The 14,848-nt window shown below is 64.1% G+C and overlaps 1 protein-coding gene across 1 annotated transcript in view; it reads right to left on the minus strand.

Annotated features, from left to right (window-relative positions):
* The window catches only part of ITPR3 (inositol 1,4,5-trisphosphate receptor type 3), a 70,992-nt gene extending 56,889 nt beyond the window's left edge, over positions 1-14,103 (minus strand). The window contains exon 1 of the mRNA XM_036414609.2: positions 13,740-14,103. Coding sequence (XP_036270502.1) covers positions 13,740-13,828 — 89 coding nt within the window. The 5' untranslated portion in view covers positions 13,829-14,103. The remainder of the gene's footprint in view (positions 1-13,739) is intronic.
* Between the last annotated feature and the right edge of the window lie 745 nt (positions 14,104-14,848).

Below are 14,848 nucleotides of genomic sequence, written 5' to 3' on the forward strand. Positions count from 1 at the left end.
CCCCTCTGAAATCAATAAAAATATATTTAGGAAAATAAAAAACAAAAGGTAAGTCAGATCAGGGCAGTCCCCTGCTCAGAACTCTGGAACCATTCACCTTAGAGCACAGACCAAACTCGCCTCTGGGACTTCGTCTCCTCCCCCTGCTCCTCTCCCCGCTCCCCTCTGCTTCACCCCCACCCCCACCGGGCCCCACAAAACTTCCTGGGCACCTGGCCCTGCCTCTTCCCTCCTGAACCCTCGGCCCTCAGGTGCCCTCGGGGCTCCCTCCCTCCCCTCCTCAGACCTTGGCTCAAACCCCCATCCCCTGGACACCCTCCCTCGCCCCCTTTCCAGACTGTGGACTGCCCTTTCCCACGCTCCCTCACTGTTCCCCGCCCACCCACCGGCCCGGCCGGCCCGCTGCGCGTTGTGCTATTTGCCGTCACCCCGACCTCTCAGGATGGAGGTGCGTGAGGACAAGGACGTGTCTGTGCTGCTCCATGTCCCCGGCACCCAGCCCCCGGCACCCAGCCCCCGGCGGGCGGGCGCAGCGCCGGCACAGGAACCCCGAATGGAGAGCATTAACTGTTTACCGGCTGCGGAGGGAAGTACGTAAGAAGCCGAGATAAGGCCCCTGCCTCGGGGAGTCCAGATCTTGTTGGGAAGGCGGTCACACACTCAGAGAAGTTAATGACATAAGGAGTATGCATTGGTGCCAACTGGCGGCACCAGCTGTGGACTGGTGGGCATCGGAAGGGAGAGGTCAGGGTCTGGCCAATCGTCAAAGGTGTGAACGAACAGGCAGTGTGCAGAGCCTTGAATAATTCATAGAATTTCCTGTCAGACCTTCGTGAATCAGATTAGCTGGCCGTCTCTTAGCAAAGCCCTTATCTAGGGGGAGAGGCTTTGGCGGGGGAGGGGAGAGAGCCGTGGCCGGGTCCTGGCACACAGGGCAGCGCCCAGCCCCACTGAGGCACGCACAAGGCCTGTGGGGGCCCCTCCTCAGAGTCCCTGTCAGAGGGGCCCACCCCAGGCCGGACCCCTCCCCTGGGAACGCCCGCCTGGCCCCGCCTGCGGGAAAGCCATGCAAAGCAGGTGCCGCGGGCTGGCCGCCCGGGTGGCGGCTTCTGACGCCCCTCCCAGCGCCCAGGGGTCTGGAGAGCACTTGGCAGGCGGAGCAAAGGCCACTTAGAAAGGGGGGTACTGGGCAGAGAGAATTTCAAATGAGGTTGGGAGCCCAGAGGGGACAGACATGGCCTGTAGGAGGGGATGGGGGGGTGTAGGAGGGGATGGGGGTGTAGGAGGGGATGGGGGGTATAGGAGGGGGTGGGGGTGTAGGAGGGGATGTGGGGTGTAGGAGGGGATGGGGGTGTAGGAGGGGATGGGGGTGTAGGAGGGGATGGGGGTGTAGAGGGGATGGGGTGTAGGAGGGGATGGGGGGTGTAGGAGGGGATGGGGGGTGTAGGAGGGGATGGGGTGTAGGAGGAGATGAGGGGTGTAGGAGGGGATGGGGGTGTAGGAGGGGGTGGGGGGTGTAGGAGGGGATGGGGGTGTAGGAGGGGATGGGGGTGTAGGAGGGGATGAGGAGGTGTAGGAGGGGATGGGGGTGTAGGAGGGGATGGGGGGGTATAGGAGGGGATGGGGGTGTAGGAGGGGATGGGGGTGTAGAGGGGATGGGGGTGTAGGAGGGGATGGGGGTGTAGGAGGGAATGGGGGTGTAGGAGGGGGACGGAGGAGCCGTGGGGCTCCCCAGGCATCAGGACAAGGTCAGCAGTGGGACTGGCAGTGGTTCCTCGGGCTCGGACACCCCACACCCCATTCTCCCGGCCGGACCAGCAGCCTCAGCATGGCCTGGGAGCCCCGGGCTGCGTCTGCATCTTCCCAGGGGCCTCTGGGGTGGCACCTTGCACCTTTGTCTTTTTATTTCCCACTTGGTGCTAGGGCAACCCTGACCGGCCTGCAGGCAGAGAAGGCAGCCGTGGGCAGCAGGCCGGGAGCCCAGAGGTCCCTCCGCAGCCCGGCCTCCTCCCTCCAGCCTCCCGGCTCCCTGGGGCTGGGCTTCCCAGGAAGGTGCTATGGGGCAGGGTGGAGTGGGCAGGGGTGGAGTGGGAGGGTGGAGTGGGCGGAGGGGTGTTGCATGAGCCTTTCACTAGAAGCAAGAAAGTCCTTATCAGATGGGCAGTCCAGGGAGCCGAGAGCAGAGGACACCAGACTGGTTTTTTTGTTGTGTGTGTGTGTTTTTTTAATACATTTTTATTCATTTCGGAGAGGAAGGGAGAGGGAGAGACAGAAACATCAATGATGAAAGAGAATCACTGATGGGCTGCCTCCTGCATGTCCGCTACTGAGGATCGAGCCCGCAACCCAGGCATGTGCCCTTGACCAGAATCGAACCCAGGACCTTTCAGTCCACAGGCTGACACTCTATCCACTGAGCCAAACCAGCCAGGGCCAGATGGGTAAGTTTTTTGGGGTTTTTTTTGTTTTTTTATTTTATTTTATTTTTTTTAATATATCTTATTGATTTTTGACAGAGAGGAAGGGAAAGGGATAGAGTTAGAAACATCGATGAGAGAGAAACATCGACCAGCTGCCTCCTGCACACCCCCTACTGGGAATGTGCCCGCAACCAACATACATGCTCTTGACTGGAATCGAACCTGGGACCTTTCAGTCCGCAGACCGAAGCTCTATCCACTGAGCCAAACCAGTCAGGGCCAGATGGGTAAGTTTGATGAAGGGGAGCCTCGGAGGGCAAGACCAGGACTTCTGTCCCAGGTGGACCAGGTTCGGAGAGCAGCATTGTGGTCGCCTAGCACGCCGCTCCCACCCAGATCCCCCCACTCACACACACACACACACTCACAGTCACAGTCACACACACGCACACACAGTCACACACACACACAACCACACACACTCACACACACACACTCACAGTCACACACACACACAGTCACACACTCAGTCACACACACTCTCACTCACAGTCACACACACACTCTCACTCACACACACACAGTCACCACACACACACACTCACTGTCATACACATACACACACGTACTCAGTCACATACGCTCTCACACACACACACACACTCACACACACTCAGTCACACACACACAGTCACACACACACACACACACTCACAGTCACACACACTCTCACTCACACAGTCACACACACACTCTCACTCACACACACACACTCACAGTCACCACACACACACACTCACAGTCATACACATACACACACGTACTCAGTCACATACGCTCTCACACACACACACACACTCACACACACTCAGTCACACACACACAGTCACACACACACACACACACTCACAGTCACACACACTCTCACTCACACAGTCACACACACACTCTCACTCACACACACACACTCACAGTCACCACACACACACACTCACAGTCATACACATACACACACGTACTCAGTCACATACGCTCTCACACACACACACACACACTCAGTCACACACGTACTCAGTCACATACGCTCTCACACACACACACACACACTCAGTCACACACACTCAGTCACACACACACTCACACACTCAGTCACACACACACACACACACACTCACTCACACACACACACTCACATTCACACACACACTTAGTCACACACAGTCACACACACACACACTCACACACACTCAGTCACACACACACAGTCACACACACACACACACTCACAGTCACACACACTCTCACTCACAAACACAGTCACACACACACTCACTCACACACACACACTCACAGTCACCACACACACACACTCACAGTCATACACATACACACACGTACTCAGTCACATACGCTCTCACACACACACACTCAGTCACACACACTGTCACACACACACAGTCACACACACACACACACACTCACATTCACACACACTCAGTCACACACACACAGTCACACACACACTCACTCACACACACACACACTCACATTCACACACACTCAGTCACACACACACACACTCACACACACACTCACACACACGTACTCACACACACATTCACACACACTCAGTCACACACACACACACTCACATTCACACATACTCAGTCACACACACACACTCACACGTACTCAGTCACATACGCTCTCACACACACACACTCACACACACTCACTCACACACACACACTCACATTCACACACACTCAGTCACACACACTCAGTCACACACACACACACACACTCAGTCACACACACACACTCACTCACACGTACTCAGTCACATACACCCCACCCAGTGCCCCAACGACCGCCTCCCCACACGCCCAGCGCAGCCGGGGCCAGGCCTGCCTGGACGGCCAGTCGCAGCCCGGACGCCGGGCCGTGGCCAGGCGCGCGCCCTTGACCTGAGTGGGCACCGTGCCGCCTGCAGAGGGTCGCCGGGACCCTCCCCGCCTGGTGGCACCCGTGTCCCGGGCAGTAGCTCCCTGCTCCTGGGCATCTGTGTTTATGAAACTGACTCGTCCCAGGCGCTCGGCCTCGGCTGCTTAGGCGCCTGGCGCCGTAACCAGAGCCGAGCTCTCCACCCGGGGAGGTGGCCCCACTTCCACCCCCTGCAGGGCACCCCCTCCGCCCAAGGTCCTGGGAGGGCTCCTCCCATCTGCCAGCCACGGACCCGGCCGTCCCACCTCTGCTGATGCCCGTCCTGCGGCCACCTTCAAGCCTGGCTTAGCTGCTCAGAGATCCCCCACCCCACCCCCACCTCCTCTAAGGCCGGCGGCACCCCAGCCTCGGTCACAGGAGGGCTGCTCCTCCGAGGCGGGGAGCACGTCCTGCTTTACGGATCGTTTCTGCACCCAGGACTCCACGCCGTTCTCACCACGCCCAGTGAGGCTCAGAGCAGAGGGACCAGCCTCCCTGCAGGAGCGGGCGATGTGCGGGCGCGGGCCCACCCCCGAAGCTCCGGCCCCCGCGCCAGGTGCCTGCCCCCGCCCGAGGACCCTCAGAGGAGCTGGTGGACGGGCATGAAGGAGGGCGCTGTGCCGGCTGCCCTGGGGTCTGCGCCTCGGTGGGAGGGAGAGAACGGGAGCGGTGTGCCAGGGCCTGACTGGCCCCACTCTGCCCGGGATGGACTTTGAAACCCAGGAGGAGCCAAGGCGGGCGGGCCAGTGGGGTCAGGAAGATTAGATAAGGAGGGGGAGGAGCTAGGAGTGGGGTGGGTGACCATCTGATCAGGGGGCCTGGACAGAGCCTGCCCTGCCAGGCCCCCAGCGGAGCAGTCACAGGAGCAGGAATCACAGATTGGGCAAATGCCAAGGGACCCTAGACATCCCGTCCCCCCAATCCAGCTCAGAGCCTGAGACGCAGAATGGGGGGGCGGGGGGGGGGGGGAGACCGGGAGGAGAGGAGCAGCCAGCTCCAGACCCGTCTCCGGACCTCGGCCCAGAGCACTGGCCACCACCCGCTCCGGCACCCGGCACTGTCAGAACTGGGATTGGCTGGTGGTAGGTGGGCACTTGGGGTCCCTTCCCCAAACACCCCACGGCACACCCACTAGGTGGGGTGGGGGGATGCAGGGATAGGAACCCAGCTTCATGGCTGGGTCCCTGGCTCCTCAGAGAACCTCAGCAGTCCTGCGCGGACAGCCATGCCCGGGCGGTCCATCCTTCTCACCGGGACCCACCGGGCCCCCGGCCGCCAGGCTGTGTGTGCACGGTCACTCCGCCTCAGCTCTGCAGAGCTCATGCCTGAAAGGACTGAGAGACCCGGAAGGTTCGCCGTGAGGAATGGAGGGCGCCAAGGACGAGCCGTGGCCCCACAGAGATAAAGGCCCGACAGAGCCGGGCCCCAGCCTGCATTTCTGGCTCGGGATCGGGTGGCCGCTGGGAGTCCGGGGTCTGGCAGGGCCGCCGGGATGGGAAGGTGCATCTGTCAGGCCGGCGAGGAGCAGGACAGGGAGCAGGGGAGACGGAGGGGAAGCTGAGGCAGAGAAGGGGTGCAGACAGGGGCCTTCCAGCCAGCCCTGGCCTCACACAGCCTCTCTCCTGCCCTCCATCACCCGGAGTCGGCCCCAGCCTGCCCGCCCGGCCCACAGAGGCGCGCCCTGCCCACTCCAGGCGCCCTGGAGCTCCGGGCAAAGCAAACCCAGAGAGTGCCCGGTCCGCAGCCGCCAGCCTGTGTGGGAGCGCGGTGGGGGCAGCCGGGGGGGGGGGGGCACTGTTTTAGAAGAAAGGCATTTAAGAGGCTAAGAATCCAATTCACACGTGTACCTTGACTGGGTCCGGAATTAAAGACACCAGTGGTCACAGACAGAGGACAGAGGGGCCTTCGGCTGTGACGGGCATCGATGCCGCTGAGACCTAGGAACTGGTGCGATAACAGCATCATGGAAACACAGGAACACAACCTTACCGCTCAGAGATGCCGTTTTTATTTATTTATTTTGTCAATCCTCACCTGAGGGTATTTTTCCATGTTTTTTTTAATTAAAGTTTAGTTTGTTTGTTTAAAGTATTTTATTGATTTTTTACAGAGAGGAAGAGAGAGGGATAGAGAGAAACATCGATGAGAGAGTCATGGATCAGCTGCCTCTTGCACACCCTCTACTGAGGATGTGCCCACAACCAAGGTACATGCCCTTGACCGGAATCGAACCTGATACCCTTCAGTCCTTGGGCCAATGCTCTAGCCACTGAGCTAAACCAGAGGGGGCTTCTTAGAGATGTATAATGAAGTATTTACAGGTGAAGACATACGAGGTGTGTAATACCAGAAAATACTTCAGTGAAAAGGAGGTGCAGAAAACACGCCAAACTGTAGACAGTTGTTAAGTCTAAGATGTGGGCATGTGGTGCTCTAAATGGCTCTACCTTTCCTGAGTCATGTTCACGCCTCAGGCGGGCGGTGAGGGGCCGAGGTGGCGGTCGGAGCCAGAGCCAGCTGGAAAAGCGCTGCCAGAGCCGGCGTCCGGGACCAGACTGGCTCCCCTCCCGTGCCCATGCCCCCACGTCTAGGCCCACACCCTGGAGCCGGCGCTCCTGCGGCTGGGGGCGGGGGCGGTTGGCTGGCTGACCGTGATTTGCGAACCAAATGTGCACAGGTGTCCCCAGCACCTGCAGCTGCCCCCAGGCTGAGATTTAGGGTCCCCGCCTCTCCTGGCTCTGCCCACCTGCCAGCGCACACCCCCCACTGTGATCATCCCCCCACCCCCCTGCAGCCCACCCACCCCCCCGCAGCCCCTCAAGGAGCGCCTCCAGCCTGTGCCCAAGTGGACACGCTCTGCACTGTGCCCCGCCCGGCTCTGTGTGGCCAGGGCCCAGGCTCAGTGCTGTGCCCACGGTCCCTGGAGTGAAAGGCCGCAGCCCTCAGACCCTGCGCTGCGGCCCTGCTCACCGCCTCCCCGAGCCGGGCCCTCCCGGCAAATACCGGTGCCACTGGCACTGCCGGAGGGCCAGCGGGACCCTGGGGGCTCAGGGCTCCCCTGACGGACACCCAGAGGTGTGGCCTCTGCCCTCCTCCCGCCCCCCGCGGGGTGAGGCAGGGCCATCAGGCCTGTGCTCAGGGGTTAATCGAAACCCGGAAACCTCCCCCGAGAGCAGAAAGCTGGTGGCCCCACCCTAAACTCAGCTCATCACTCCACCCCCACCCCAGCCACTGCCCCACCCGCCCAGGGGGACGTGGGGTCAGGAATGCAGGGCAGGGCAGAGCGAGCAAGTGGCTCCAGCAGATTCTTCAGGCGGCAGAGCCAGGAGCGCACCACAGCCTGGATCCCCAGCCCACAGCGGAACCCGGGGCTGACTCCGGCCCCGCCAGGCCCTCCCCCCCCCCCCCCCACCCGCCTCCCTCCTCCCTCCTCCCCCCTCCCCCGATCGCACACCCAACCTCCAGAGCAGAGGCTGGTCTTACACCCCACATCCCCGGTACGAGACTCCAGCTGCACGTGAACTGGGTCATGCCCCTGGCACAGGGTCCCCATTCCCGCTGCCAGAGAAACGCGGGGGTTAGAGAGCCTGTGGGGGGCCAGTGTGCCTTCCCTTGGGCCTCGGAATTCCACTTCCAGGAATTATCCTGAGAGAGTAACTGGGTGAGTGTCCGGGTACGTCCGGAATCAGGTGCTCCGGGCCCGCTGTCTGCCATGGCAAAACCTGAGGAGCAACCCGAGTGCCCAGCGCAGACAGACCTGGGTGCTCGCACCCGGGACGCTGTGCAGCCTGGCCACGGGGTGCTGGCACGGGAATGCATGTCCCCCAACAGCCAGGAGGCGAAGGCCTGTGGGCGGGAGTGCCTATGTGTGTAGGTGAGAAGGCCAAAGGGTCCCAGTGGTGTCACAGGTAACTTTTGAGTTTTTCAGATTTACTCCATCAGGTACACACGGAGTGGCCAGATGATGATGGTCTCTGAACGCATAATAATCTGGCCACTCAAGTGTGTATTAGTGGCAAGGGTTGGCCCAGCTGAGGCCAAGCCCTGCCTCGGGGCACAGGCCAGGGAAACCACAATTACGTGAAAGCCCAGGGCAGGTCTGCAATCCGCCCAGAGGGATGTGGCTGCAGGGCGGGCGGGGCCCCTCCCGGAATTACGAGGTCCGGACGAGAGGCTCACAGGCTCCTAGGGACCATCTCTCCGCCCCTGCTGTGCGGACTAGAGCAGTCTGTGCTGTCTCAGTCACTACTGAGCGCCCAGCAGAGGGTAGGTGTTCAGTAAATGTTTGTTGAATGACTTAATGAGGTCTGACAAAGGCTGAGAGGTGGACTCTCCAGATCGAGAGGCAAACAGACTCCACAGACAGACGTCCTCCCTGCCTGTCAGCCTGCGGGCTCTCAGACTGGAGATCCTGGTCCCGGTACCCATTAACATCCCCCGAGGAGCTTAAAGCAATCCAACCTCAGGCCGAGATCGGTTTGGCTCAGTGGATAGAGCGTCGGCTTGGGAACTGAAAGGTCCCGGGTTCGATTCCGGTCAAGGGCATGTACCTTGGTTGCGGGCACATCCCCAGTAGGGGGTGTGCAAGAGGCAGCTGGTCGATGACTCTCCCTCATCGATGTTTCTAACTATCTCTCTCCCTTCCTCTCTGTACAAAATCAATAAAATATATTTTTTTTAAAAAAGCAATCCAACCTCAGACCCAGCCCTGGAAATGTTGACACAGTTGGTCTGACACAGGACTTAGGAGCTGGGCTTTTTCGATCCCCCAGGGAATTCTCAGGCACCAGCTGCGCGCCACGGAGGGCGCTGGGCTGAAGGAAGCAGGGCCTTGCCAAGGTCACCAGAGTTAACGGGCCTCTTCCACACGTGATGCCCCCTGCCACCAAGTCCACTCCGACCCCACAACGCTGCGAGGGAGATGTTCACACAGTCCTGTCCTTGCAGTCCTGCTCCGCCCGGCCGGCTCCGCTCGGGGCTGGTAGGAGTCAGCCACCACGTATTCCGTCTTCCTCTTTTCCCTCGACTTCTGCTTTTCCCCACGTTCTGTTCTTTTCTTTCCCACGAACCCTGCCTCTGCCACACGTTCAGGTCCTGACCTCCATGCCAGCCTTCCTGGGGAGGGGATCCGGCTACGAGGTGGGCAGGGAGCCCCGAGTGGGGAGCCTTACGACCTGCCCTGCGCTCCCCGAGGCCCGGGTGGTAACTAGGGGGTTCCCACTGAAGACTGTACATGAGCTTTTGGGAGGGAGGCTGGGCGGGTCTGGGAGCAGATGGCGCCCCAACACCCAGGAGTGGGCGGGCAGAGGCACCCTGACCACTCTCCGGCCAAGACCAGGCGGCCTGCTTCCCTCCAGCACCTGCACCCAGACCCCCCCCCCACAACCCCCCTCCAAAAGTTCATGGACCACCTTCAGTGGGAGCCCTAACTATCCAGGCAGACCCAACGGCCCCTCTGCCCGGCCTGCAGAGCTGGATGCATTCTGGAAGCTGCTGACTCCCTCCTCTACCGCTGCCCCTCCCACCCGCCAGCGGAGCCAGCCCCTGCCCTCCAGGCCACTCCTGTCTCCAGCACATTGTTCCCTCCAGCCGGGCGAGCCTGGGAGCTCAGTGCATCAGCCTCCTGGCTCCCAGACAGGGGCACCCGCAGCCGGGCTGGGGGAAGGGGCCAGGGTCGAGGAGAGCCAGGAAGGCCCGGTGAGGACAGAGCAGAGAACCAGAGAGAAATGCTTTCACGCTGCAAGGCAGCGGCCGCCAACCTTTCAGACCTCGGGGACCCCCACACACACACCCCGCCCTGCTGTAAGGCACCCAGTCCCCTGGACCAGCGTGCAGCTTCCGCCTCCGCGGGGCGGCAGGTCCGAGATCTGTTTTCTAAAGCTTCCAGGTGTGCTGACGAGGCTCCACAGGCACTAGACGTTGAGTAGCAACGACTCGGTGCTTAGAAACATCCTCTCACGGACTCCAAGGCCTGAGAAGCTGCGACACTCGGCCCCTCATCCGACACCAAGCGCCCCGCGCCGGGCGCCGTGCTGCGTGCACGGACGTGTCAGGAAGCAGTTAATCCTGGCGAGGTGCCAGCACTGGTGGCCACACAAAGAACCTCCGACTAATTGTAAAACAGCACAACGAACGCCAGAGAGGAGTCTGCACAGAGCAGCGCGAAGCAGAGGAAAGGGGGTGATTTTGCTGGGTTGGGGCCGTTCGCAGTAGGTCTGGGCGAGGGGTCAGGGCTACCCAGGCGGAGCCTGGCTGCCGGGCGGGCAGCGAGGGCAGCGGTGAAGAGACCTGGGGGTGGGCAGGTTCCAGGAACTGGGAGCAGGGTGGTTGGGGGGTGGTTGGGGGGGGAGGTGGCAAAGCCCCAAAATTAAGAAGTTGAGGCCAGCAGGTGCTGGTGCTGGAATGCCAGGCGAGGAGGGTGGGCCCACCAGCGGGAGTCGGAGCTGCGGGCGGTGTTTGCACGGGGACTGGCGGCCTGAGAGCAGGCTCTCGGAGTCACCTGTCCTCAGGGCTCAGCGTGGACGGAGGAAGCAGCCCGCTGGGCCCAGTGAGAGGCAGCAACAGAGGATCCCTGCGAGGGGCTGAGGCCTGTGGGGGGCAGGTGTTTCCCTTGATTTGCTAGATCTCACGGGCCACTGTGTGCATGGCCCGCCGTGTGCGTGGCCCGCCGTGTGCGTGGCCCGCCGTGTGCGTGGCCCGCCGTGTGCGTGGCCAGCCCTGTGCGTGGCCCGCCGTGTGCGTGGCCCGCCGTGTGCGTGGCCCGCCGTGAGCGTGGCCCGCCGTGTGCGTGGCCCGCCGTGTGCGTGGCCCGCCGTGAGCGTGGCCCGCTCTGTGCGTGGCCCGCCGTGTGCGTGGCCCGCCGTGTGCGTGGCCCGCCGTGTGCGTGGCCCGCCGTGTGCGTGGCCCGCCGTGTGCGTGGCCCGCCGTGTGCGAGGCCCGCCGTGTGCGTGGCCCGCCGTGTGCGTGGCCCGCCGTGTGCGTGGTCCGCCGTGTGCGTGGCCCACTGTGTGCGTGGCCCGCCGTGTGCGTGGCCCGCTGTGTGCGTGGCCCGCTCTGTGCGTGGCCAGCCCTGTGCCAGGCCCGCCGTGTGCGTGGCCAGCCCTGTGCGTGGCCCGCCGTGTGCGTGGCCCGCCCTGTGCGTGGCCCGCCGTGTGCGTGGCCCGCCGTGTGCGTGGCCCGCCGTGTGCGTGGCCCGCCCTGTGCGTGGCCAACCCTGTGCGAGGCCCGCCGTGTGCGTGGCCCGCCGTGTGCGTGGCCAGCCCTGAGCGTGGCCCGCCGTGTGCGTGGCCTGCTGTGTGTGTGGCCAGCCCTGTGCGAGGCCCGCCGTGTGCGAGGCCCGCTGTGTGCGTGGCCCGCCGTGTGCGTGGCCAGCCCTGTGCCAGGCCCGCTCTGTGCGTGGCCCGCCGTGTGCGTGGCCCGCCGTGTGTGTGGCCCGCCGTGTGCGTGGCCTGCTGTGTGTGTGGCCAGCCCTGTGCGTGGCCCGCTGTGTGCGTGGCCAGCCCTGTGCGTGGCCCGCCCTGTGCGTGGCCCGCCGTGTGCGAGGCCCGCCGTGTGCGAGGCCCGCTGTGTGCGTGGCCCGCCGTGTGCGTGGCCAGCCCTGTGCCAGGCCCGCTCTGTGCGTGGCCCGCCGTGTGCGTGGCCCGCCGTGTGTGTGGCCCGCCGTGTGCGTGGCCTGCTGTGTGTGTGGCCCGCCCTGTGCGTGGCCCGCCGTGTGCGAGGCCCGCCGTGTGCGAGGCCCGCTGTGGCTGGAGCAGGCACAAGGCATCAGAGAAGACGGTCATTTCCCTAAAGCCTCCAGTGCTGTTCAGACAGGAGTTGGGGGCTGCCACCAGCTGCCCCCACAGCCCACCCCCTCTGCTCCCCTCAGCCTGTCAGAGGTGTGTGCTGTGCGCCTGACCTGAGGGGCAGCCAGAGCCTGGTCATTGCTGGGGGGCTGGGGGTGCCACCCAGATGTGCCTTTATCCCATCCTCAGGGGCCTGAGCAAAAGAAGTGAGATTGGGGGAGGGGGGATAGGATGCTGAGGTAAGAGAGCAGGGTCTGCTGGAACTCCCAGCCACCCCCCCACACACACACACACACACACCCGTCCTGTTAGATTCCCTTCGCTACCAAAAGAAAGCTAAACTCCCATCAGCCCTGGGAGACAGCAAGGGGACAGGTGAGCCCTCTCCCTCTCGGGGTGAGCCAGGCCGGGGAGAGCCGGGGCTGAGGGGCTGGGCTGTCCTCCACTCCCAGCGCAGAGGGCCTGGTGGCTGGTCGCCTGCGGAGGAGGGTCAGCAGAGGACGTGATAGATGGTAAACTCCACCTGCGGCCAGACATTCCTGAGCACTGAACCACCAATCAGCACCTGCCAATACCCTAAGCCCCCGATTCCTAAGTCCCTAGGTCCCTAATCATAGGCCTTACATGGAACCACCAATCAGTGTGTGCTGAGTGCCCTAAGCCCCATCCCCTCTCTTTCCTCCCCTTAAAAAGTGCTTGTACACGGCCCTCGCTCTCTCTCTGGAAGCAGCCGGCAGTGGTACTCTTGTCTTCAATAAAGCCTGTGTCCTGGCATCCCCGTCTCCGGCCTTCTCTATTTCATCTATCAGTGGCAAACCTAGCAGGTCCCCATCCTGAAAATGGGGCCAAGGGAGCAGGCCCTGCCCAGGCCTGGCTGCAGAAGTGGGGAGTCCACCCCACCGCACCCCACCCCACCCCCAGACTCACCCAACTGCTCCCTGGAGAGAGCCCTTCCCTCTGCCTCCTCCTCCCGCCCTGTGCCAGCCTCAGGCCTGGCCTCTCCAGGGACCTGAATCGATTCCCTGCTTATCCAGCCCACACCCTGGGGGGTGGCGGCCAGAATTAATTAATATTTGTCAAGCGCTTCAGAGATCCTGGGACCAGAGACCCAGGGGCGCCAGGTGAGCTGCGCAGGAAATTGACGGGGAGCCGGGGAGGAGGGGCGGCGGGCCAGGGCCGGGGCGCCGGAAGGGAAGACGCCCCTACTGCCCGGGCAGGTCCGGAGAGCTGCGCGGGGAGGCGCGACCTCGCACAGGTGCCCGGGTCCCCGATGGCGCTCCGGCGCTCAGCTCCGCCCGCCTCCGGGGCCGGGCCGGTCCGCCGGACGCCGGTCCCAGCCCGGCCCGGCACCCCGCCCCCGGGACCACCTGCGAGGAAGTCCCCGCGCCCGTCGGGCGGAGGCTCGCGGAGGAGGGCGCTCCTGCCGGCTCCGGCGGGCACCGCTCCACCTGGGCAAACACTGAACTTCCTCTCCCCGCGGGCGGGCCGCTCCCGGGCGGGGGCGCCGGGCCTGGGGGGCGGGGGCAGGCCCCGCGGCGCCCGGAGCACTCACCCCAAAGTGCTGATGAAGCCGTTGACGGAGCCCTCGGCGTACAGGGAGACGATGTCCCCGATGTGCAGGAAGCTGGACATCTCGCTCATGGCTCCGGCCCTCGGGGCAGCCCGGCGGCGGCGGTGCGCGGGGCTCAGGCGGGCTGGGCGCCGGGGACCGAGGGGACCGCGGGCGGCAGGGGCGCGACCCCACCTCGGAGCCGGGCGCGGCGGGAGGGCCGGCGGCCCCGGCGGAAGGCGGCGCGGCGCGGCCGGGAGCAGCGGTGGCGTCCGGGTGAGGAGGTGCCCGCGTCTGGGCGCGCCCGCCGCCCGCCGCCCGCCGACCCGCCGGCGCGTACCTGCCGCGTAGAAGGAGCAGGAAGTCGGTCGGGCCGCCGCGCTCACATGCAAATCCCGCCCGGGAGGCGGGGAGACCACGCCCGGCCCCCCCGCCCCGCGGCCCGCCCCGGCGCCCACGTGCGCGGCCCGCCTCCCCGCCCGCGCCCCCCGAGCGCCCGGGCTCGGCCTCCGGACGCCGAGCGGGGCGCCCGCCCGGGGAACGCGGGGGAGAGCGGTCCCCGCCGCCTCCCCGGACGGCGCTCCAGCGCCAGAGCCCGCGGCGGACCGCCGCTCCGGGAGGCCGGCCTCGGCGGGCGGCCTGCCCCCGGGCTCCCTGCATCACCTCCTGTCCGGTCCCCGGGCGGCGGAGAGCCCGCGGAGCCGCGGGGGGACCCGGGGCCCTCGGCCGCCTCCCGCCCCGCGCTGCCCTCGTCCCCGGCGGAGCCCCGAGGCGCCTCGTTCCGCGCGGCGCAGACCGGGCTTCATTTTCCTCCACGTGGAAAGCCCTCCCATTGCACAACAGAGAGCGCTGGCTGGAGGGGAAATGAAGCAATGGGTGGGTTTTGTTTTTTTCTCTCCGCATTCCTGTGCACAGAGAGATCCAACTTCCGAATCAGTGCAGCCGCTCCCTCTCCAGAATTGGCTCAAACTTCTGGGTTTTCTCTTTCCAAAGGGGGGAGGGGAGGGGCGGGAGGAAGCGCTTCGCTGTGCACAGCGCACCTTGCCAGGGGGACAGGCCGGCGGCCCCGCGCGTTGGTCCCCGCCAGGCTCCGGCCCCCGGTCCTGCCCCGC

Source organism: Pipistrellus kuhlii, unplaced genomic scaffold (assembly GCF_014108245.1).
Source record: "Pipistrellus kuhlii isolate mPipKuh1 unplaced genomic scaffold, mPipKuh1.p scaffold_m20_p_5, whole genome shotgun sequence".
Lineage (NCBI taxonomy): Eukaryota > Metazoa > Chordata > Mammalia > Chiroptera > Vespertilionidae > Pipistrellus > Pipistrellus kuhlii.